Raw genomic sequence first — 25,822 nt, forward strand, 5'->3', positions numbered from 1 at the left:
CCAATCTGAACGACAGCTTCAAAATTAAAATATTATTTGAGAAATATGGACGTGAATATGCAATAATAATTTTTAAAAAATCAGTTATGTTTTTTAATTAAAACATTTGCAGTGAAAAAAAAGTATTTGACTTCAATCTTCATATATATTATCCAGAAAAGCTTGTTCCCGTTAAGCCCCGCCCTTGTATTCTATTGGCTGAACCCGCGCATGAGACGCGCGCATGTGTTATATGAGTGGTCGCTGCTGTCTGTCAATCATATACGTCATCACGTCGCACGTAAGGTCATAAGGAAAGAAGTATGGCGGCCGTGTTGCGAGGGTCTCGTCTCCTGGCGAGAAGGTGTTGCAAGAATGTTGACTTTGCACTTGGTAAGCACCGTTTCTAGTTCTCGCTGCAATCCCCGACGACCCTTGACCCCTGGATGGAATAGATTTAATGACGTGTCAGAGTTTGATGCTTTGATCGACGTGTTGCGGTGAAGTTAACGTGACTTTAGCTGCTGTTTCTATTCTCTCTGGACGTGACGTGAACCCACGTTTAATCTGATTTAAATGCTTCATTTAACGCTCTTTTAACTCTTCTCTTGTGCGTCTTGAAGCCGAATTTGAAGTATTGCATCATATATGTTTATTTAAACCAATGTGTCACTAACAACGTGGTGTTTGTGTTTGAAGGAGACATTATGTAATAGTTTCTTTCTTTACTCAAACAACATGTGTTTCTTTGAATAACGAGTGAGTGACACTAAAACATACTCCATTCATTTGCTCTTCTAACATTCTATATATATTTAAACATCTTTTCATTGTGTCTCACACTTGATTCATTCGTTCATTGTTTGTTGTTATAAAAACAATAGTTTCAAGAGTGTATTGTATCAGGGGAGAGGCAGAGGACACCCTGGAAAGACTGCCAATGCACATTGACCACCACTGACCTCTAATATGATTGACAATGAGCTTCTGCCTCTGCTGGTGTCGTGGGAGGAAACCAGAGTTTCCAGTGGTTTCTCTTCAAGTTAATTCTTCCACACTTTGGACGCTAATTATAAAACAAGGAGCACATGAAGCGGAAAATAAAAAGCTCAGCAACATGTGTCGCACATGTGGATCATAAAGTCGTGGTAGATTAGACGTTTGTCCGCACGATTCCCGGCCGACTCCAGCCTTTGGGCAACATCACAGCTTATAGAAATGTAGTCTTGAGATCCATGTTGGGAAAACTGACCTGGAGTCATTTCTTCGTGGATCATTAATGTTCTCGTCGTGAACGTTTACATCCGTTAAGAAATAAGCACATGTTAATAAATGACTCAAAGTAGTACGTCATGTCTGAGTCAGTTTCTACTCTTACTACGAACTGTAAAGAGTGTCGTCCTTGAAAATGAATGGAATTTAGACTTGAATTACATAGTTTTTTTCTAAATGTATTTAAGTAAATAGAACAAAAGTTAAGACCGGTAGCTTAAACCACGTGTAATACAAACAAAAATGGCAAATAAAATTGCTTGTAGTTTGATTTGGTTATTGTTGGTAATTATTCAGCAGTTCCCGTGTTATTTATTTTATTTTTAGTATCCGGTTCTGTGTTTCATTAATGACGTTAATGTCAAACGCAGAACCGGATACTAAAAATAATAAAATAAAATAATGCTGGAACTGCTGAATAGTATCCGGTTCTGTGTTTGACATTAACGTCATTAACACAAACTTATTGTAACTTGACACACTTTTAATTTGTAGTGTGTTTTTATTTATGTTTATTTTTTCATGTTTAGTGTTGAAAATATGTATGTAAACCACTTCCTAATTGGTGGAACCTTTCACCAATAATGGCTATAAAAATAATTCTGATTCTGAACAAACAAAACATCTCTTCACTCTCTATCAAATCCGAAACATTTCACTTTTTATAAGATACTTTTTGTCGTCCCAGTTATAATATCAAAAACAAACATGTCTGACAGGGTTTTTGACAGACTTTATTGATCTCTCTGAAGGTCTCCATCGGCAAAATTGTTTTTTCAGCAACACGGACGATAGATTCATAAGAACAAAGTGCAATAAAAGAACAAAAATCTAAAGATAAAAAACATAGAAATTCAACATAAGATTAACATAATATCAAATTTTCACTCCTGCCCCCAAACTCAGAATTAAACAATCTAATAACACGAGGAATGAACGAGTCCCTGAGTCTATTGGTGTTGCATCATGGGAGGAGCATTTGTGCTGCATCTGCTTCTCTGCTCACTGATGACAGTGTTCAGAGGGTGATGTCATCATGATGGACAGTATTTTGTCCACAGAGCTCCTGTCCAACCTGTTGACACAACACAACACACCTCAGCTTCACACACTGGTCACACACACTGGTAGAACATGCAGAGGATGTTCCTGCAGATGTTCAATGACCGGAGCCTCCTCGGAAAGTACATCAAACCTACAAGAAACTGGCTGTGACGATACATTACTGTCTTAAATGTCAACTAAAGTGGGTGTGTGTGTTGTTGTGATGTGTCTATTGTATCATCAGTGTGTGTTTGTACAAAACTCATTGAAATGTTGACATTAGAAAATGATCTTAAGCTCCGCCCACTGAAAACACTTTGTTGTTCTGCAGATTAAATATTATTATTATTATACCCACTCTGCTGTGATTAGTCAAGCATGGAGGTTTGTCACCGCGCGTCATCAATGGTGTCCAACTCCAAGGGACTCGTTGTATAAACAAAGCGTGATTACAGCTGGAGGAGGAGTGAAGCCATTGTTACGCCATCATGGACTCTCGTAACCTCTCGTTCGTCCAGATTTCAGAGCAACTTTATAAAGTAATGAGTGTAAAACATGGTCATGATGAGAAGTTACTGCGTCTTGAAGAACATTCACTACATGACACCAGAGTTGATACTAGTTGATGTTTAATGACACCAGAGTTGATACTAGTAGATGTTTAATGACACCAGAGTTGATACTAGTTGATGTTTAATGACACCATAGTTGATACTAGTTGATGTTTAATGACACCAGAGTTGATACTAGTTGATGTTTAATGACACCAGAGTTGATACTAGATGATGTTTAATGACACCAGAGTTGATACTGGTTGATGTTTAATGACACCAGAGTTGATACTAGTTGATGTTTAATGACACCAGAGTTGATACTAGTTGATGTTTAATGACACCAGAGTTGATACTAGTTGATGTTTAATGACACCAGAGTTGATACTAGTTGATGTTTAATGACACCAGAGTTGATACTAGTTGATGTTTAATGACACCAGAGTTGATACTAGTTGATGTTTAATGACACCAGAGTTGATACTAGTTGATGTTTAATGACACCAGAGTTGATACTGGTTGATGTTTAATGACACCAGAGTTGATACTAGTTGATGTTTAATGACACCAGAGTTGATACTAGTTGATGTTTAATGACACCAGAGTTGATACTAGTTGATGTTTAATGACACCAGAGTTGATACTAGTTGATGTTTAATGACACCAGAGTTGATACTAGCTGATGTTTAATGACACCAGAGTTGATACTAGTTGATGTTTAATGACACCAGAGTTGATACTAGTTGATGTTTAATGACACCAGAGTTGATACTAGTTGATGTTTAATGACACCAGAGTTGACACTAGTTGATGTTTAATGACACCAGAGTTGACACTAGTTGATGTTTAATGACACCAGAGTTGATACTAGTTGATGTTTAATGACACCAGAGTTGATACTAGTTGATGTTTAATGACACCAGAGTTGATACTAGTTGACGTTTAATGACACCAGAGTTGATACTAGTTGACGTTTAATGACACCAGAGTTGATACTAGTTGATGTTTAATGACACCAGAGTAGATACTAGTTGATGTTTAATGACACCACAGTTGATACTAGTTGATGTTTAATGACACCAGAGTTGATACTAGTTGATGTTTAATGACACCAGAGTTGATACTAGTTGATGTTCAATGACACCAGAGTTGATACTAGTTGATGTTTAATGACACCAGAGTTGATACTAGTTGATGTTTAATGACACCAGAGTTGATACTAGTTGATGTTTGATGACACCAGAGTAGATACTAGTTGATGTTTAATGACACCAGAGTTGATACTAGTTGATGTTTAATGACACCAGAGTAGATACTAGTTGATGTTTAATGACACCAGAGTTGATACTAGTAGATGTTTAATGACACCAGAGTAGATACTAGTTGATGTTTAATGACACCAGAGTAGATACTAGTTGATGTTTAATGACACCAGAGTTGATACTAGTTGATGTTTAATGACACCAGAGTTGATACTAGTTGATGTTTAATGACACCAGAGTTGATACTAGTTGATGTTTAATGACACCAGAGTTGATACTAGTTGATGTTTGATGACACCAGAGTAGATACTAGTTGATGTTTAATGACACCAGAGTTGATACTAGTAGATGTTTAATGACACCAGAGTAGATACTAGTTGATGTTTAATGACACCAGAGTTGATACTAGTTGATGTTTAATGACACCAGAGTTGATACTAGTTGATGTTTAATGACACCAGAGTTGATACTAGTTGATGTTTGATGACACCAGAGTTGATACTAGTTGATGTTTAATGACACCAGAGTTGATACTAGTTGATGTTTAATGACACCAGAGTTGATACTAGTTGATGTTTGATGACACCAGAGTAGATACTAGTTGATGTTTAATGACACCAGAGTTGATACTAGTTGATGTTTAATGACACCAGAGTAGATACTAGTTGATGTTTAATGACACCAGAGTTGATACTAGTAGATGTTTAATGACACCAGAGTAGATACTAGTTGATGTTTAATGACACCAGAGTTGATACTAGTTGATGTTTAATGACACCAGAGTTGATACTAGTTGATGTTTAATGACACCAGAGTTGATACTAGTTGATGTTTAATGACACCAGAGTTGATACTAGTTGATGTTTAATGACACCAGAGTTGATACTAATTGATGTTTAATGTCACCAGAGTTGATACTAGTTGATGTTTAATGTCACCAGAGTTGATACTAGTTGATGTTTAATGTCACCAGAGTTGATACTAGTTGATGTTTAATGTCACCAGAGTTGATACTAGTTGATGTTTAATGTCACCAGAGTTGATACTAGTTGATGTTTAATGTCACCAGAGTTGATACTAGTTGATGTTTAATGACACCAGAGTTGATACTAGTTGATGTTTAATGACACCAGAGTTGATACTAGTTGATGTTTAATGACACCGGAGTTGATACTAGTTGATGTTTAATGTCACCGGAGTTGAAACTAGTTGATGTTTAATGTCACCGGAGTTGATACTAGTTGATGTTTAATGTCACCGGAGTTGATACTAGTTGATGTTTAATGTCACCGGAGTTGATACTAGTTGATGTTTAATGTCACCGGAGTTGATACTAGTTGATGTTTAATGACACCGGAGTTGATACTAGTTGATGTTTAATGACACCGGAGTTGATACTAGTTGATGTTTAATGACACCGGAGTTGATACTAGTTGATGTTTAATGACACCGGAGTTGATACTAGTTGATGTTTAATGACACCGGAGTTGATACTAGTTGATGTTTAATGACACCGGAGTTGATACTAGTTGATGTTTAATGACACCGGAGTTGATACTAGTTGATGTTTAATGACACCGGAGTTGATACTAGTTGATGTTTAATGACACCGGAGTTGATACTAGTTGATGTTTAATGACACCGGAGTTGATACTAGTTGATGTTTAATGACACCAGAGTTGATACTAGTTGATGTTTAATGACACCAGAGTTGATACTAGTTGATGTTTAATGACACCAGAGTTGATACTAGTTGATGTTCAATGACACCAGAGTTGATACTAGTTGATGTTTAATGACACCAGAGTTGATACTAGTTGATGTTCAATGACACCAGAGTTGATACTAGTTGATGTTTGATGACACCAGAGTTGATACTAGTTGATGTTTAATGACACCAGAGTTGATACTAGTTGATGTTTAATCACACCAGAGTTGATACTAGTTGATGTTTAATGACACCAGAGTTGATACTAGTTGATGTTTAATGACACCAGAGTTGATACTAGTTGATGTTTAATGACACCAGAGTTGATACTAGTTGATGTTTAATGACACCAGAGTTGATACTAGTTGATGTTTAATGACACCAGAGTTGATACTAGTTGATGTTTAATGACACCAGAGTTGATACTAGTTGATGTTTAATGACACCAGAGTTGACACTAGTTGATGTTTAATGACACCAGAGTTGATACTAGTTGATGTTTAATGACACCAGAGTTGATACTAGTTGATGTTTAAAACACGGTTCAGAAACGTAGAAGTCAGAATAAAGTCGTCAGTAATTGATACATTTTAAATCAGAAGCTTGAACTTGATGTTCATTGTTCTCACTTTATTTGACTTCACAAGTTTCTCTCTCGTCTCTCGCAGTCTCTTCAAGGTCGATGGCCTCCAAGACACAGGTGGGGTTTGTCGGTCTGGGCAACATGGGGAACCCGATGGCCAAGAACCTGTTGAAGCACGGATACCCGGTCATCGCCACAGACGTCTTCCCCGAGTCCTGCAAGGAGCTGCAGGAGCTGGGCGCCCAGGTGAGCCATGAACGTCTCTTCACTCTCTTAAAATCTGCTTTTCCATCTGCTTGTGTCCCCCTCAGATCGTGGACAACCCCGCCGAGGTGGCGGACAAGGCGGACCGCATCATCACCATGCTGCCCTCCAGTCCCAACGTGACGGACGTGTACACGGGACCGAACGGCATCTTAAAGTGAGCGGCGCCACCGCGTCCAGCCTCGTGAACGCCCGCTGACCCGTGTCTTGTTCGCAGGAAGGTCAAGAAAGGATCTCTGCTCATCGACTCCAGCACCATCGACCCGGCCGTCACAAAAGAGATGGCCGCCGCCGCCGAGAAGACGGGCGCCGTGTACATGGACGCCCCCGTGTCGGGAGGTAAAGTGTTTTTCTCAGGAACGTCACTGAGGATCAGAAAAGACTTTACTCTATATGTTTCTACACAAACAGAGTTGTGTGTTATCAACTAAAGGTTGATAAATACTCTATTAATCTCATGACAAATTTACATTTTTGGAAGCATCTGTTTGCAAAGAGAATTGGCAACGAAAATAAAATACAATACTTTGTAAATTTAAGAGAAAATTAAATATAGCATTTAAGATACAAAATATTAACGGTAAAATTTGGTCAAAACGTATGTTTTGCTTTCTGCCTATAAAACTAAATCAATTGAAATGCATCCATTATTGAAGCAATCTATTAAATAAGACTTTATTATTCTCCAAATGGATAATTAATTAAACCATTTAACTAAAACAAAAACTTAAAACAAATGAAAGTGAATTAAAATAAAATGTCCCGACAACTGGTTCTACCTACTTGAATAAACTACAAATCGCAAATGTAATGTTTGCAAAAGATGAATCGAAAAAATGTCGCACAGGTTTCTTCTTTAAATCCAACACACATGGTTGTAATAATGGGGTTTAAAACGTAATTGTCAAATGTAAATGAACTGAAACTGCACACAAATGAACAAAAATACAATAATTTCAAAATGAATTTTCTTTTTTTCTTGGCAAACGTCTTTCTCGTCTTCTGACCTGTGTCTCAAATCACATACTTGTGTACTTAAACTTAGTATTTTTAGTGCATAAGTGCGTCTCAATTCTTAGTATGTGAAATGTAGTGCTCCATACACACTAGATTGTCACTAAAACACCCACAAAACTGAGTATGGATCGATGGACACTTTCTACACTAAACAGCTCCATCTTAGTGACGTTGATGTTGTAAACAGAAGTTACGTCATATATATATATATATATATATATATATATATATATATACTTACAGGTGTATTTGCAGCAGTATGAGGATGACACTTCTTCTCTGCTGATACCGGCGTAAATATCTCGTCAATATTTCTCATATTTCTTGATCCAAACCAAACGTGCTGCCAGCAGGTGGCGATAGTGTTCCTACAGCTGCTTGAAATCATTGTTGAATAGTAGTAGAAGAAGAAGCTGTCGCGTCATTTCCTGTTAGTGCATAGCAGCAGAGTTTGATTTGAGACATACTATCTGTGGAGAATTAGTTACTAGTTAGTACGTACACTATCCTGATGATACTAACCAGTGCACTAAGAGAAGTATGTGATTTGAGACACACTATCTGTGGAGGATTAGTTACTAGTTAGTACGTACACTATCCTGATGATACTAACCAGTGCACTCAGAGAAGTATGTGATTTGAGACATACTATCTGTGGAGAATTAGTTACTAGTTAGTACGTACACTATCCTGATGATACTAACCAGTGCACTAAGAGAAGTATGTGATTTGAGACATACTATCTGTGGAGAATTAGTTACTAGTTAGTACGTACACTATCCTGATGATACTAACCAGTGCACTAAGAGAAGTATGTTTGAGACACACTATCTGTGGAGGATTAGTTACTAGTTAGTACGTACACTATCCTGATGATACTAACCAGTGCACTAAGAGAAGTATGTGATTTGAGACATACTATCTGTGGAGGATTAGTTACTAGTTAGTACGTACACTATCCTGATGATACTAACCAGTGCACTAAGAGAAGTGTGTGATCTAAGACACACTATCTGTGGAGGATTAGTTACTAGTTAGTACGTACACTATCCTGATGATACTAACCAGTGCACTAAGAGAAGTGTGTGATTTGAGACACACTATCTGTGGAGGATTAGTTACTAGTTAGTACGTACACTATCCTGATGATACTAACCAGTGCACTAAGAGAAGTGTGTGATCTAAGACACACTATCTGTGGAGGATTAGTTACTAGTTAGTACGTACACTATCCTGATGATACTAACCAGTGCACTAAGAGAAGTGTGATTTGAGACACACTATCTGTGGAGGATTAGTTACTAGTTAGTACGTACACTATCCTGATGATACTAACCAGTGCACTAAGAGAAGTGTGTGATCTAAGACACGGCTCTGGTGTTTCTCACCTGTCATGAAGAATCCTGTGTAACTGGTTTTTACAGCAGCTCAGTTTTACAAACGACAACATGAATATAGAGTTAATCCCACAGTTAATAACTAATTTGTAAATTGTAATTACTTTTTTTTTTATGTCACTTCTAATATAATGGCTTCAGGGATTTATTTTATTTTTTAGGACGTTCTTTCCTCGTGGGAGATCCAGCCTTCAGTCAGTAAACTAAATTATTTTATTTTCTAATTGATACGACGTGGGACATGAAATGTGCTGTGTCTCAAATCGCGCACTTCTCTAAATACTTTACAGTACACTGTAAGACAGTGCACAAATGTGGACAGTGTAGTACTGTCTCAAATCAAACTCTGCTGCTACACACTAACAGGAAATGACTCGACAGCTTCTTCTACTTTTTAACACTGATTGTAACCAGTCGTTGAAACACTATCATCGACACTTGACAGAACTTTTCTCCAATTGAAACAAGTTATTAAGTTGTGTTTCATTGTGTTACTATTGTTGTTTTGTGGTCAAATTAGCGTTTTTTCGAGACATTTACGTCAGTATCTGCGGCGTCAGTGACGTAGCTTCAGTTTAGCTTCATCTAAATTGTCACTAAAATGGAGAACTTTGAGGGTGGAAAGGGTCCATCGTAGCTCATAGCGCACTACATTTCCGCACTTGTGCACTCAAAATTAAGTGTAAGTGCAGAAGTGCACGATTTGGGACACAGCCCTAGGTTCTTGAGTTTGTCAAAGAGTGTTAAAAACCTAAAAAGATCAATGTTTGCCTAAAGAAAAACAAGCAGCTTTGTTGACATGACGTGAAATCGTTAAAGATTTCCTTGCGTTCGTATCAAAACAAAACGATTAAGTCGTAACTCGTCAGCGACTCGAGCGTCTTCACATGTGGTCGAGTCCTCGTCGTTTCACCAGAGCATTCTTGAGCCTGGGCTGGTTCTTTTAAGGGTCCTCCCCGGGACTTTGTTGGGGGTCCGACTCAGAAAAGGTTTTTTTTGTTTGAACTTGACCTCGTCAAAGTCGAGACGACCACTTTCTTTGAGCCGAACTTGGTCCACTTTACAGCCGAGCCCTTAAGATTAGTCATGATTTATGCGCTTCCGTCCTGTGGTAGTGCTCGTGGATTAAAGTTGTCCAGCGGCCGATACACACACACACATGTGTGTGTCTGTGCGTGTGTGTGTGTGTGTGTGTGTGTGTGTCTCATCAAGCACTAAATCCAAAATGGATTTTTCTCCCCCAACATTTCCAGTAGTCGGGCGAGAATCAAAAGCGGCGCAGACACGGCAGTGGGTGTTTAAACCCCGGGTTGGGACTTGAAGGCGCACGTGGTGGTGAGACATAATTGAGTCCTCATGCGTCCTCCGCTTGTTTCCTCTTCCAAAATGAACGCCGGGACCAACGGAGATTAGAAGCAGCGTTTTATTTGCACCACAACTGGACTGCTTACCTCACCAGAGGTGCGAGTGCAGAACCTGCGGTGGTGGACTTGTCTCCAAAAAGCAAACGTTGTCAGACTGTGTGGGTGGTAAATCTCGGGGGGGAGGGTCTCCACTTCTGACTTGACTGCGAGACATTCTTCAACGACCAGACAATTCACATGTCGCCCCCTTTGTTTGAAGTGTTGCAGTGTTTTCCGAACCAGACGTATTTTTAAAAAGATAAAAATTGATTTACAAAAGTGTCTTGTCGTTAACGTTTCCCTCTGGAAGTGTCTCAACATGTGATTCTTCAAGTCTGGTTTCGAAACAAACTCCCACCGTTTAAGGTCTACCTTGATGTTCTCCTGAAACATCTTAAGACACTTTTATTTGTTCAGGCTTTTCCTTGATTCTCTGAGACTCCTGTGTTTGTCTCGGTATTATCTTGATCTTTAAAGTATATATTTTATTGAGTATTGTTTTAATTGTTTAAGCGCTTTGTGACCCTGGTCTAGAAAAGCGCTCTATAAATATAAATGACTTACTTACTATGTTGCAGACGATCCTCTCCTCTTTGAGCTTCATTCGTCATCCTATTATACCTCAATTTAAAAAAAGAAAACGAGCGAAATGTTGGCGTCCGTCCACAGGATTCCTGTAAACTGCGAGCAGGACGTCGGCGACTTCTGGGCATGAATGAGTCTTACTTTTTAATTTTAACCTCCAATGAACTTGCTGCGTCATGTCAAGACTCTTATTTTGAAACACAAATGATAGTCAAATTTATCTTTATTTTGATGAATCTTTGGAAGTAGTGAACGAAAAATATATATTTTAATTTATACTTAAAGTTTGTGAATAAAGACCTAAACTAATGCTAACATCTGATGAAGAAGAAGAGTTTAGAAGGAAAGAACTTATATCCAGGGTTTAAAATTTAAAAATAAGTACTTTTTATTGGTATTAAAATGTTTTATACTAATTTCAAAAGTCTTAATAGACAAGATTTTCTATATTGTTTTATATTTTCCTATAGAGCTGAACGTGGTTCCATGTGTACTTTTTATTTTTTATTTGGAATGTTTTATACTGAAATTAAAATGTAGGTTAACTGTGCCCAACCCTATGTGATATTTTATAGATGCATTTATCTCAAATCTAATTTAAAAAGTATTTAAACTTGAGATCATGACCATGTTTTTGAAGAAAACTGACCAGAAACTGTTTCCTTCAACTGAGGAAATTTCTAAACTTAGGAAATTGTTGTCACAACATGATCTGGATCTTATGATCCATGTGTTTGTGTCGTTTACACTATTGTAACCGTTTGTTTTGTGTCTAAACAAGTACTAAACTAACTACTATACTAAACTCTGCAGCCAGAATTCTGACCCGCTCTAGTAGAAGAACTCACATTTCTCCTTCAAACTCTTCACTGGCTGCCAGTTTCTTTCAGGATCAACTTTAAAATTCTGGTTCTTACTTTCAGATCTATTCATGGTCAGGCTCCTCCTTACATCACTAATCTGATCCAGCCTTACACCCCAGCTCGGGCTCTGAGGTCTGTGGATCAGAATCTACTGATGGTTCCACGCACACGGCTCAGGACCAGAGGAGAGAAATCTTTTCAGGCTGTTGCTCCTAAGCTTTGGAACGATCTTCTCTCTCTTTGCGCTTGATGGATCTACTGACTCCTTTAAGAAACATCTTAAGACGTTTCTATTTGTTCAGGCTTTTCCTTGAATTTCTCGAACTCCTGTGTTGTTCTCAGTATTATCTTGATCTTTAAAGTATGTACTTTTTTGAGTATTGTTTTGATTGTTTAAGCGCTTTGTGACCCTGGTCTCGAAAAGCGCTATATAATAAATATTACTTACTTACATACTTACTTACTTAATTACTGATGGTTCCTGAACTTCCTTTTCCTTGATTCTCTGAGACTCCTGTGTTTGTCTCAGTGTTAGCTTCACCTTTACAGTATATATTTTATTGAGTATTGTTTTGATCGTTTAAGCGCTTTGTGACCCTGGTCTGGAGAAGTGCTCTATAAATATAACTTATTACTTACTTAAGCTGTGGGAACCCTGACTATGAGCTTGTTACTAGAACCTTCCTGAATCATCTAAAACGACTGGAAAAAGTTCCGCTAAAGGTCCCGAAAGTGGCGAGTTTGAATCCCGTCTGACTGACGTGTCGACAGGTGTCGGTGCCGCCAGTGCAGGGAAGCTGACGTTCATGGTGGGAGGAGCCGAGGAAGAGTTCACTGCTGCTCAGGAGCTGCTCAGCTGCATGGGCGCCAACGTGGTCTACTGTGGTCAAGTAGGAACTGGACAGGTGGGACTCCATTCCTTCTTTAAAAACCTCCTTCAGTTTAGAGTCTGACCCGGAGGGTGTTCTTCCTGCAGGCGGCCAAAATCTGCAACAACATGCTCCTCGCCATCGGGATGATCGGCACGGCAGAAACCATGAACTTAGGAATCAGGTGAGTTTTTTTTAAATGGAAGGTTTGATTTCCTGTCGCTGACACTTCCTGTGTCCAGACTGGGACTCGACCCCAAACTCTTATCCAAGATCCTGAACATGAGCTCGGGTCGTTGCTGGTCCAGCGACACCTACAACCCGGTGCCGGGAGTCATGGAGGGAGTCCCGTCCGGGAACAACTACCAGGGAGGGTTCGGCACTCAACTCATGGCCAAGGTGTGTCGCGCGATCAGGACGCTTTGAAACACGCATTATAAATATTATTATTATTATTATTAATATTATTCTGGTGGTGATGCTGATGATGTGGGTTAAGAAACATGTCTCTGGTCGAACATAGACGGATTAAAAATCTACAACTTAATTAAGACATAAAACTATTGTTTGTTCAGATAAACTCGTGTCGTGGAAGCAAATCTGTCTGAAATTTAAATCAGCAAAAATTGCTTAAAAATTAACTACAACAAGATCCTGAATTAAATAAATGTAACTTTTGTATTTTTGTTCAATTAAATGAAAACATTTTTAATAAGATACATTATTTTGTTACATATGTTTTCTGATAATTGATCTGCAAAACACAATGTTAAATAGATTTGCAGCTAAAAAATAAAATCCTTTCATATTGTAAATAAACCTTTAATTAAAAATATAATTATAATAGTAACGTGTCATTGTTGAACCAATTTTAATTTGAAATAACAAATGTGTTGTTTTTAAATTCTATTCTTCCCCCTCAACCTTTTTTAAAAGCACAAAACAATTTAATGTCTGCATTATATTCATATATTAAATGTATTATTGCTTCTGGACAAAATAGTTTCTCCTCCAGGGGATCACAGTATTTATCCGTCTGTATTCAGTTACGACCCAAATATGAAACGTCACGACCTTCAAAAACCAAACGTTAAGTTGCTAAAAAAAAATGCATCTCACCATTAAATGCTGAGTCGGAAAAAGCCTCCGGGCTCTGGTTCAAGATGGAGTTTGTGTTTGAAGTAAACGTGACTGAAGTGGCGTCTTGATGAGTCACAGTATGACTTTGAAGATGAGTCGGAAAGGAATTTCAAAATAAAAGATGGATAAGACGGTTATAATCAACACAACCATAGTTGAATAAAAAGTTGAGGATTAAAACTGTAATTGATACTTTAAAAAATATATATATATAGATGTTCATGGAATCATTAGAAGTTCAGGAATTATAATGTGTTATACTGGAGGTCTACAGTCCTGACTCCACCACCAGCTCATTCCGAGTAAAGACAGAATTTAATCGTATAAATATTTTCTTGTACATTTCTTTCGCTGTTGAAGCTGAAGAAATACGAGGTGGTTTTTCAGGAAGGAAATGTTGATTGAAAAAGAAAACCCGGATCAGAACGAGTGGTTTTTAGAATTGAATTTTCCGCCTCATTTGGTTTCACTTTCTTTTTCTCTTTTTTTTTTTTGTTACTTTCTCCTCTCAGGATCTGGGTCTGGCTCAGAGCTCGGCCACCAACACCAAGACCCCCGTCCCCCTGGGCTCCCTGGCCCACCAGCTCTACCGTATGATGTGCGCACGTGGTTACGCCAATAAAGATTTCTCGTCCGTGTTCCAGTTCCTGCGCGAGGAGGAGGGCCAGTAACGGGTCCGGAGCGACCTAGTACGACCGAGAAGGTTCCTCGGTTTTTCCAACGAATAAAAATAAAAAAAAGACGTGAAGCCTGAACTGCTCCAGGAGCCGGATCATGTGATCACTTCTCTCCTTTACCTCTCTATGCAGCACTCCTCCTCCTCCTCCTCCTCTCCTCCTCCTCCAGGTCTAGACCTGGCCACGGTTCATCAGGCGTCCAGCAACATCTCGCCGCTTCACACGGTTCATCGTCGTCCATAGTTTTCATGTTACATTTTCCTCCTGCTGACTGTGACTCTGAGGGAAAAGATGGGTTAAGTTTGACAATAAATGTATCTTCTACACGTCTGCGTCTTCTCTGCTGTTGTTCTGACCACGAGATGATTCACTGGATTGTAAACGTCTTCTGAGGGCCTCCTCCTCCTCCTCTCCCCCCCCGCTGGAGAGCGGCATGTTTCTGATCTGAGAGCCACTGAGGGGCCAAGGTGCCGCGGGTCATGCGATCACAAGACGGAGCCATAAAAAGTCCATTAAGCGGAGTAGAGCGAGAGCCGTGTTGTCATCTGCTTGATGGCTTCTGCAAACACCAGCGCACTTTGGTCTCGGGCCCTCCAGCAGAGTCCGGCTCTGACGTCATCAAACACGTTTTACTCCATTCTGTTTAAAAAAAAAAAAAAAAAAAATCTTCTTCAGAGCTAAACTTTGTTGTCATGACATTGTTTTAAATGATGACTCAGCAGAATTGTTAGCAAGGCCTTGAACTGACCACGTGGTTGAGCGTCATTATAACGTTGATCATTGAACGGTAATTAAATTAAAGTTAAAACTAAAATGCAATATATTTCTAGGATTCACTTGTAATATTCAGATAATATACGAGAGAATCATTGGTGGAAGGAGTGATGTTTTTTCGAAGGTTGTGTTCTTGTCAAAATAGATGTTTAACTTTAGGAAATGTTGTGATTCTGTTTATATTATTGTCGATGTGTTGCTGGACAATGTGTTCCCGCAATGTTGAGAAGGTGTGTGTGTGTGTGTGTGTGTGTGTGTCAATGCAGTTGTTGGTGGGATGTGCGTGTGTGTTCTGGTGTGGACGCGACTTTAAAGGTGTGTGTTTTTGTTCACTGTGTTTGTAAGAATTGATATTATAATATCAAAGACATTATAGCAATATAGTTCGTGGTGATCTGTACTTTTTTACTTTTGTTTTGAAACATCTTAAGTTCGTTTTATTTTTGTGTGAATTAAATTTCGAACACATTTAGTAAAACAAAGATTTCGAAAAAAACGATAATAGTTTCCTAAAACAAAACGGATTTTTCAAGTATATTAGTTTAAATATAAATTATTATAATAATTATTTCAAAATATAGATACTTTGAAAGCGATTTATTTTCATATTTCGATACTATGTCCAAACGGGTTTCTTCTTTTTTAGAGGTTCAACCTATTTTTCTTTTTTTTTAAATTTGACGTAAAGATTCGACGAATTAAATCATTTAAAATGATCACATGCAATTATTTACTTTCAAATAATAAGCTTATTTTTAAATATAAAAATCTCAGTTAGATTGAAAACATTCGCGCATGCGTAATTACAACTAATCATTGTGTATTGCTTTCTTTGCTGATCATCATTTGAATCATATATTCAATTATACAATTCTAGACAAATTCTCAACACGACGAATGAAAAAAAAAGTCTCGAGTGGGAAGAATCGAGCTCCTAAAGCTGCTCAGCAACATAAAACTTTATGCCATTTCTCCTGAAATGTGGACCAGTGAACAAGGGCCATTAAGATTTACAGCCTTAAAAGGTGGCAAAACTCTATTAAAAAATGTTTAAAAAAGGAGATTTATGTGAGGGAACGTTTCTCTTCGTCTGTGGTCTGTGTCGAGTTTACATTAAATGTTCATTTCTGGTCAGTCTGCGTGAAGGTTCGAACTTCATGTTCCTTCTGGTAGTTTGGACTCGACAGTTAAATGTGGTTTGAGCGTCAATAACATGTTCTTTGATCCTGATGTTCAGATCAAACTTCAGGTGCTTTTGATTCGTGATCCTCCTGAAAATGTTCTGCTGACAAATAAAACTCCAAGTGTTGGTTTCAAACGGTTGTGTGTCTTCCTAACTTCCTCCCGTTTGTCCAGACGCTTTTGACCTTGACCTTGACCTGCAGTCGCGCCTGGAACTGAACCAAATGTCTGGTTGTTGTTTTCCTGTCTTGACTTTGCACTTGCTTTGATTCCACTGACGACGACTGGCCTTCATGTTGTCCACATGTTACACAACACGACACTGAGGCCTTTAAGGAACACAACTTATTCACATCCATCTCGGGATCGACGATTTACATGATCGATATGTTCGGTTGTTAAAACGGATCATCGATGACAGAAGGCTGTATTTTAAATATTCTTTGTTTTAATTCCTCTTTTTAAATTTAAATTCTTTGACTTCCTCGAGGATCTGACGCCGTTTTCGTTGTTGACTCGAGATTTGAAGGGATTTTATTAAACAGTAAATTCGAATGTCATTAATTTCAATAAGATAAATAAAGATCTATTATTTTCTCTGTATTGGCCTAAATTTAATTTATTTTATGTTCTTCGAGTTAATATATAAATACTAATCACAATTGATTCTTTAACATGATCATTTGATGATTGTGTTTCTAACTGGAAATGTTCGATACGAACCCCGTTAGTTTACATTAATTCTTCCTGTAAAGAATTAATTTCACAAAAAGTTAAAACATGACCATCATCTGTTGTATTATTGTGAGTTGTATCTGATCAAATGTGTATTTATTGAATTATTCTAAGGATTCCGTTGACAGGAAACACACGATTGAGCTGTTGGATAATAAAACTGTAATACATGTGCATACAATTAAATGTACTACAACAATCTCCCGGTATTATAATCCAAACTTCAAAAGTTAATTCGACGTGAAATTTGAATGTATGTGTTTTGTTATTGATCCTGTTTTGTTATTTGTACTATATATTTACTAATCTCACCTGCTCTCCAGATCTACAACCATAGATGGCTTTGACACAAGAAACATTGTATTATGTACTTTTAAAGCACCGGACAAGTGTATATATATAGATATATCTATAGATATATATACACTTTTCCGTGTATATATATAGATGTATAGATATATCTATATATATTTATATATTTAACTGATCAATCGCTGCAGTCTTCAGCTCATATTTAACTGATCATGCATTTAAAATTGCATTTAAAATGCTGTTTTCTTCACGCTGTCAAATTTAACGACCAGGAGTTTAAAACCCAAATGATATATAATATTCTATAATGACACTGACTTTTCACTGTCTCTCTGTTACCTTTAAATAAAGTTTGCTTCAAATGTTCGCATTAACCCTTCCCCGCCTGCTAAAACAAATCCAATAACAAATATTAAATGTTACGCTAGATGGTTAGAACTATTGTTTAAGCCTGTATTTCACAAAATGTAATTGTTAATACTGTATTATTAAAATACTTAGAATATCAGTTTCACAAGTGTACTTTTTTTAATCTGGCATCTTTATGGGCATCTGTATTAGTTGAAGGACCCGATCAATGTCATGTGACGCCCGCCAAGTTTAATGCGTTCGACAATGGTGAGTTTTTCTCCGATTTCCTGGCAATAAAAACGTGTGAACCTGTTTTAAAACCGCATATAAGACTTCTCGTGAACATGCTGTGATGGAAAAACGTTTAAATGTTGTTATGAATGAAAATATAGTTTAATAATAATAATAATAATAATAATAACACATCCTGTCAAGATGCTGCTCAACATTGTTGTGTTTTGATACATGTTGGACATATTGTTCACAGTTTAAATGGTTCACACACACGTCATTGTGTGTGTGTTTGTGTGTGTGTGTGTGTGTGTGTGTGTGTGTGTGTGTGTGTGTGTGTGTGTGTGTGTGTGTGTGTGTGTGTGTGTGTGTGTGTGTGTGATGGATTTGTGTTGGTCTGTCCACTATTTTGAACCAACGACGGCTTGAATTGGCGCCAGCCTCCTGGCTAGCTGGGATTAAACAACACGTATATCAGTTCAAATTATACAGAGAAAATAAATTAAATGCTTTATCCATTTTAGTGTTTACTTGTTCCACACGGTTAAGGTGTAAAACAAACTAAAATGATCCCATAATGTGCCATTAATACAAAACTATTAAACAATGTTTGTGTCTTTATTTATAAAGGTGTATTAGTTTATATTTTCGTACAAATACGTGATGTTAGTACTGTTTTTTTTTTTACCACAACGTTTAAAGCTATTTTAAAGGAAATAAATCATTGGTAGATTTAATATATATAATTTAAATAAAACATTTTATTTAAACGCGCCTTTCTGGACCCTCAGGGTCACCGTACTTGTACATAAAACAGCAAAGACACTTAAAAATGTTAAAATATAATGTAAATTAATACATTTCTTAAGTCGCTGACACACTGCGCTCTAATAACAATAATACGGTAATTACAACGTATCAATGACACCCACTGCACGATTGTTACCGTGTGTGTGTGTGTGTGTGTGTGTGTGTGTGTGTGTGTGTGTGTTTGTGTGTCTCTGTGCGTGTGTGTGTCGGAACACAAAAAAACCCAGTCGGGTCTGCGGTGTCCACACTTTATCATCCTCTTTGCATATCACGTGTTCCGTCGCGAGCCAATAACCTCTCGGTGCTGGCGCTGCTGCTATCGCTCGTCGGCTCGTGCGTGTTCAGTCTCGACGGTTCCGAAAAAAGAGCTGGACGTCTCCATGTCGGGCCAATGACCGCCTCAGTCCTCCTGCACCCGCACTGGATCGACCCGGTCATGTTTCTGTACGACGGCGGCCTGGAGGATCGGAACAAGAGCATGGAGGGCTTCTCTGGGGGGAACTTCGCCCCGAACCAGTGCCGGAACCTGCTGGCGCACCCCACCTCCCTGGCGCCCGCCACCAGCTACAGCGAGGTGCCGGTGTCGGGCGTGGGGGACCCGGGCAAACAGTGCAGTCCCTGCTCCGCCACGCAGAGTTCTCCCAACGCGTCCCTGCCCTACGGATACTTCGGCTCTGGGTACTACCCGTGCAGGATGACGCACGGCGGCGTCAAGGCGCAGCCGTCAGGTTTCTCCGACAAGTACGTGGACTCGAGCGGGCCCGGCGAGGAGTTCTCCAGCCGGGCCAAGGAGTTCGCCTTCTACCAGGGCTACTCCTCGGCGCCCTATCAGCCCAGCTACCTGGACGTGCCGGTGGTTCCGAGCCTGAGCGCGCCCTCCGAGCCCCGGCACGAGTCCCTGCTGCCCATGGAGCCGTACCAGCCCTGGACCCTGACCAACGGCTGGAGCGGGCAGGTCTACTGCAGCAAGGAGCAGACGCAGGCCAACCCACTGTGGAAGTCCTCGTTACAAGGTGAGACCCTGCGCGTGTTTGTGGGTCAACCGTGCGGCTCACCTGGAGATCCAGCTTCACGTAGAACATCTTTAAATGGTTTCTTTTCTTCTAAATTACTGGATCGAACACGTGATACGTTTGTGCTTCTGAACCGCAGGTTAAAGCCAAGAATCTGCAACAACACACGAATATTTTTATAAACACGAAAACTAAAATTAAATAATAAAAAACACAAATTAATAACATTTACCTGAAGGCGCTTCTATGGATTCTCAAGGCCATCGTACAAACCGAAAAACACACGAGCAGTATTTCGAGCGATTATATTTCGTAGTGATGTTGTTTATAAATATGTTTAATTTCGATAAAATAGTGTCAATTCTATTTAAATGTATATTAATAGTAATAATAATAATAATTAATATATATATTTGCTCCGAAACAACATAGAGATATTAGTTAAAAAACCCTCTATTTTATTTTATTTTTCCCATTTAAAGAAAACTTATTTTTAATAACATAAAGTCTAGCTTAAGTTAAATTGATTGGAGACATTTTTACACGTTTACCAAAGATTATTATCATTTCTTTTTTTTTAATTTACAATAATTCAAGTTTAATTAACTGATAAAACGGCCTAATTATTACTAATAGCTGCAAAATGTCACTCGTTATGGTCATAATATTGTTACTTAAACGTTTTCATGACAATCATACGTAAATGTAAATTTAACAAATGTATATATTTTTTTTACACTTATGTTATTGTACTTGTGGCCCAGTGCAGCTCCGGGGCCTCACCAGGGCCTCCTGCTGACCCTCAACGTCCTCGACATCAGAATATATTCTTCATGTAGTTTAGTATCATCAGTATTGTTATTTAATTTTTTTTAAACTACATGTACTTTCAATTAAAAATATATATTTGCTCACTTGACTTTAATCTAAATTGATTTTCAGGTTAAAGAAAAAATAAATAAATGTATCACAGATTTAGAGTAAAGTATTTAAAGTAAAGTCTACGTTGTCGGAATCAGGAAGTTTTTTAGATCAATAATCTTTTAGAAAAATGGGTCGAAACCTTTGACCCTAATAAGAATCTGTTCCATCGTTTAATAAAGTGAGATCTGGCTTCTGTGGCGACTGCTAATGCTAACATATTTCTACAACCATTAAAAAAAACTACATCCTGTATTAAAACCACTGTTGCTTTGGTTCCACAAATATTACTTACTTACTTACACACGTGTGTTCAATTAAAAACAGGTTTGTTCATGAAACGTCGCTTCAGCAAATTGGCTGAAAAACCAACTATAGGTTTAAGAAAAGACGTCAGAAAAGACTCCAAACGACTAAAAGACTCGATGAGAACATGTATCTCTCACACCTCGAGTTCCTTTGTTCGTGTCCAGATCAGGGTCAGGTGTGAGCAGACGTTTGCTCCCGTGTCGTCCGAGAACATCGTACTGGTTAAATGATTTCTTGATCCCGGGACGAGGGTTTAAGTGCAGCTCTGGCCGACACAGAAATGATCTCAAGTCGAGAAATGGCGTCACGGGAACTGGATCAGAATGTCGTGGTGACCAGAAGTCCCAATAAAAAAACAAACTTCCTACTGGTTTAGCTTTTAGAGTTTAAATTCCAAATAAAGTGAAGGGATTTTAAGTCACTAATTTACTCTTAACTTCTGATTAAATACACATTTTCTACTCGTTCACTGGCTCGGACTTTAATGGAAGCATCTTTTCAATGTTTCAAAGTGGTTTTTTGATTCGTCTGGAGAAGTTGAACCAGAACAACAGTCGCTAATAAGTCAGTTTTTCTTTTTAATTGAATAACTTTCTTCAAATCTGTGTGAGTTTGTCTCTCATGGAGTTTCAGAAAAACTCGTTGTTGTCAAGTTCATGGTTGTGTTGATTCTGGACGACATGTAAATTGTCCATTAGTCATAAAAAAATGTATATTTTTCTGGATGATTGAAGTTTGGCTCGCAGCAGTGGTCAGGAGTCGTTGAAAGATGTTCAATTAAGATAATCTCCTGGAACAGTTGTCAGAGGAGCTGATGTGTCGTCAGATTAGAAAGTGTTTTTAAGATTTCACACTTGATCTCCACCGACGACCACCTCCGTCTGATCCTCAGAGATTCTTGAAGCTTCTTAAACACGTGCTCAACCTTAATCTGGACGAAATGTTTCAATATGATGCTGGAAACAAACAAAAATACAACCAAGATCACTATAAAACAAACTATCAAAACATCTGGTGAAACTAAGCATGTAAAAAACACATGTATATTTAGTTTTTTAAATGAAAAACAACACGTGATGATTAGAAAGTGTAAGTTCACGGTTGAAAAATGTTTACACGAACAGGTTGGATAGAAAGATGGTTGAACATGTGTTGAACCGCTGCAGGGCATTCGTGTGTAAACAGGATTGTGTTCCAGCAACATGAGCTGACAGTCGCTTTTATGGCATTAGATTTGAAGCTCAAATAGGATCCATCTGGAGAGCAGAGACTTTTACTTACACTGACTTTTGTGTACAATCACGAGAGAACCAACACTTTTAAATGAAAAACAAAGGCTGGAGGAAGATTTTTGGTTCTGCAGTGACACTGGAACGTGTTTTTATTTTATACAACGATTTAAGTTAAAGGTAAAATGATGAAATATAGGGCTCACAGCAGGGGGGGACAATTACGTTTCCTCTGGGGCCACATTATATACCGTGAGGGGCCGTTATTCCAAAAGAGCTCAAATATAATAGAAAAACTTTTAAAAAAAACGGAACAAGAGAGAATGATAAAGATAGAAATATATACATAAAATAAACTTTACTTTAGCAAAACCTATTTATAAACATTTTGTGTAAAAGAAACTGATGGAAAAAAAACTTTCCCTCTAAATATGATGTCAATATTTTCTCCATTTAGTCTGAGGGGCGAGAAGTTTTCACAAAAGAAGGAAAAAATCTGAAACCACAACATTTATTTAGAGTTAATACAATAATAGACACAAAATAAATGTCTACGTTCTACTCTGACCTCTGACCTGTTGAGTTTGACCTCAAAACCAAGACAAACAAACAACAACAGTTTTCATCTGGACATCCATGAATATAGAAGATAAAAAAGAAAAAAACAAGACATAATATCTTACAAATGTGTAGGTTTATCACCCAGTTCATTATGTCGTAGGAGCAGGAGACGGTGTTTTGAGCTTCAGGATCTTTTTTCAAGATAAAAATGACATCATTTAAAGATTATAAATGGATTTAAACCAGAAATAGAAGTTTTAATCGAATCTGACGTCACAAAAAGTCCAAGATCTACGACTTCCTTGAGTCGCGACACAGTCGAGATCTTTGACCTCCTGGTGGACCGAACCAAGTCCAGCAAAGCACTGGAGACTCTTTTCCAAAGTCTTCCCAGAATGCTTTTCTCAGCCGAAGCCAAAGATCGTACTTGCGGTCGGACTCTCCCGGGCGGGTCGACCCGGAGTGTGACCCCAGACACGACCTTTCACGTCGGTCCAGAATGATGTCCCTGACCCTGATGTTCCTTCTGCTCCCACAGAGAACATGTCTGCAGGAGACAACTCCATCCGCCGCGGCAGGAAGAAGCGCGTCCCGTACACCAAGGTCCAGCTGAAGGAGCTGGAGCGCGAGTACGCCACCAACAAGTTCATCACCAAGGACAAGAGGAGGCGCATCTCGGCCGGAACCAACCTGACCGAGAGACAAGTCACGATCTGGTTCCAGAACCGGCGCGTCAAGGAGAAGAAGGTGGTCAGCAAGTTCAAGAGCTGAGGCGTCGGAGCAGAACTCTCTAATTTATTGTGGGACTCGACGAAGGACCCGGTTCTGGTGTCGCCACAGCGGCTGGTTTCCTTCCTCCGCCTCTTAATTGGAACCAGTCGATGCTGCCTGTTGACAGGAGGTCGGAAGTGGTGGCAGAAGCAGGACGGTCGTGCGACGCACACACTGAGACACACACGAGGCCTTCAGGACGAGGAAGGGAAAAAAAAATCACTTTTTAACATCTTGTCAAATTCGTTCTGGTCGTGTCAGGGACGGTTCCGGTGACGACGGGTCACAATAATCCACCGCCGTCACCACATATTTATTCTTCGCCTCCAAACACAGTTGAAGGTTCAACCATTTCACGTGAGAATCATCTTAACTTATGCACCGGAGCTTCCACAACACCTTTGTTTTCTATTTAATGCTCATAGCGTTGCTTCTTGTAAAGTCAACAAATGATTCTCCAGACACACACCAGCAACTTTTTTTATCCCCAAACACCAGAAGTCGTGTCTATTTAAACGTGTAAATACTTTTGTAATTTTCCTTAACTCTGACTGCAGTAGACAATAAATACATGTTTGAGAGGCGCAACGCAGGCGTGTGTTTTTGCATCATCGTTTATTAAAACCATTTAAATGAACCATTTTTGTCCCACATTCTGTTCCTTCATCCCTCGTGAGCCCGGGTGTGTACCGCCATCTAGCGGTGATAATCTGTCAACGCAGCGCTGCTGACCAGGCCTCGAGGTTCCGTGTGTGTGTGTCGAGTGTGTGTGTGTGTGTGTCGAGTCTCACGTTAATTGAAGCTTGATTCGTATTTTTACGAGTTTATTTCCTAATTTTATCGTTGATTAAATATTGATTTTATATTTATTCTAATTAATTTGATCGAAACCTTTTTTTTTACTTTATAAAAATCATGATTTAAATGTTGTTAAATTATTTTTCCGCCGCTTAAACGTCACATTTGGTTGAAATACATCAATATATTTATTTAAATTGACATTAACGTGTTCGCTTGAAGGATATAAATGAGATTCAACAACGTTTTCATGCGCAAGTTTCCGATGTTTTCCTTTTCAACGACACAATACGAATAAAATATTTATTTTAAGAATATATTTGACTATAAAAAATGAGTATATTTATTGATTTGTGTATTATATATATTATTAAACGTTATTCTTGTTTTTATTTTAAATATAGGAATAACGTTAATATAATTATTAATGATGTCATTGTTGTTGCTTCTTTGAGTATAAATAATTAAATTAATTATAGTTTCTAGTATTTTATACATCATTGTATTTGAACCAAAACCTTTGCGAATTAAATTGTCGAATATCTTTGTCAGATTCGTTTAATTATTAACGTAATATGTATCACTCTCTCGTCCTTATAACCAAGTTAATACATATAGTTAATAGCAAAAATAAAGATTATTTTACTCATCACGTTGTATTTGTTTGGATCATGTTTTTCAAAAACGTATTTAATATAAATTAGTTTGTGTTTCGTGTGTGGTGTTGAAGTGAACTCGAGACATACAGTAAAACTTCAGATTTAGTCACAATATGTTTAAATAAAGACGTGAAAACGCCAATCCTGGAGCTTTAATATGTAATAATAATATATAATAATAATATACGTGGAAAGGTCAGTTCAGTTCTGTGACTCTATACAACATTAACATGTTTAGATATTAAATATATAAACGGACTTCCATTAGTTTAACCTGATACAGAATATGTTTTGTTTCCTAAGATTAAACGACACACTAATTATAGATACACGTTTGATTTAAATCATAAGGAATAACTTTAAAGAAGAGGATTAAAAACACAAGTTGGATTCATAATATTGGCTGTTTATAAGAGCTTTTGCTGTTGTGGTGCATTGTGGGAAATGTAGTCGGTGGAAGTGCGTGTCACCTGCAGACAGTGTAAACGATTATGAAATGTGTTGAGAGTGCACACAACTGAACATCAACACAATAAGAAAACAGATTTTAAA

The 25,822-nt window shown here is 38.2% G+C and overlaps 2 protein-coding genes across 2 annotated transcripts; both read left to right on the top strand.

Annotated features, from left to right (window-relative positions):
• Positions 1–272: 272 nt before the first annotated feature.
• On the top strand, positions 273–14,940 carry hibadhb (3-hydroxyisobutyrate dehydrogenase b). The gene is made up of 8 exons (XM_087779048.1): positions 273–372; positions 6,485–6,645; positions 6,711–6,820; positions 6,881–7,002; positions 12,700–12,833; positions 12,905–12,981; positions 13,040–13,196; positions 14,450–14,940. Exons 1-8 carry the CDS (start codon positions 303–305, stop codon positions 14,606–14,608), a joined length of 990 nt encoding a protein of 329 aa, XP_087635174.1. The 5' UTR covers positions 273–302; the 3' UTR covers positions 14,609–14,940.
• A 4,246-nt stretch (positions 14,941–19,186) lies between these two features.
• On the top strand, positions 19,187–24,387 carry hoxa13b (homeobox A13b). Its single transcript, XM_087812377.1, has 2 exons — positions 19,187–20,022; positions 23,581–24,387. Exons 1-2 carry the CDS (start codon positions 19,401–19,403, stop codon positions 23,811–23,813), a joined length of 855 nt encoding a protein of 284 aa, XP_087668503.1. The 5' UTR covers positions 19,187–19,400; the 3' UTR covers positions 23,814–24,387.
• Positions 24,388–25,822: the final 1,435 nt, after the last annotated feature.

Source organism: Callionymus lyra, chromosome 17 (assembly GCF_982586985.1).
Source record: "Callionymus lyra chromosome 17, fCalLyr1.hap1.1, whole genome shotgun sequence".
Taxonomy (NCBI): domain Eukaryota; kingdom Metazoa; phylum Chordata; class Actinopteri; order Syngnathiformes; family Callionymidae; genus Callionymus; species Callionymus lyra.

What these genes read in the sequence shown, in the direction of transcription:
- hibadhb (XM_087779048.1), top strand. Translation starts at nt 303, where the DNA reads ATGGCGGCCGTGTTGCGAGGGTCTCGTCTCCTGGCGAGAAGGTGTTGC. An exon ending in TGCAGGAGCTGGGCGCCCAG is followed by an intron (nt 6,646 to 6,710) that starts GTGAGCCATGAA and finishes TGTCCCCCTCAG; the next exon opens with ATCGTGGACAACCCCGCCGA. An exon ending in GTCAAGTAGGAACTGGACAG is followed by an intron (nt 12,834 to 12,904) that starts GTGGGACTCCAT and finishes TTCTTCCTGCAG; the next exon opens with GCGGCCAAAATCTGCAACAA.
- hoxa13b (XM_087812377.1), top strand. Translation starts at nt 19,401, where the DNA reads ATGACCGCCTCAGTCCTCCTGCACCCGCACTGGATCGACCCGGTCATG. An exon ending in GTGGAAGTCCTCGTTACAAG is followed by an intron (nt 20,023 to 23,580) that starts GTGAGACCCTGC and finishes CTGCTCCCACAG; the next exon opens with AGAACATGTCTGCAGGAGAC.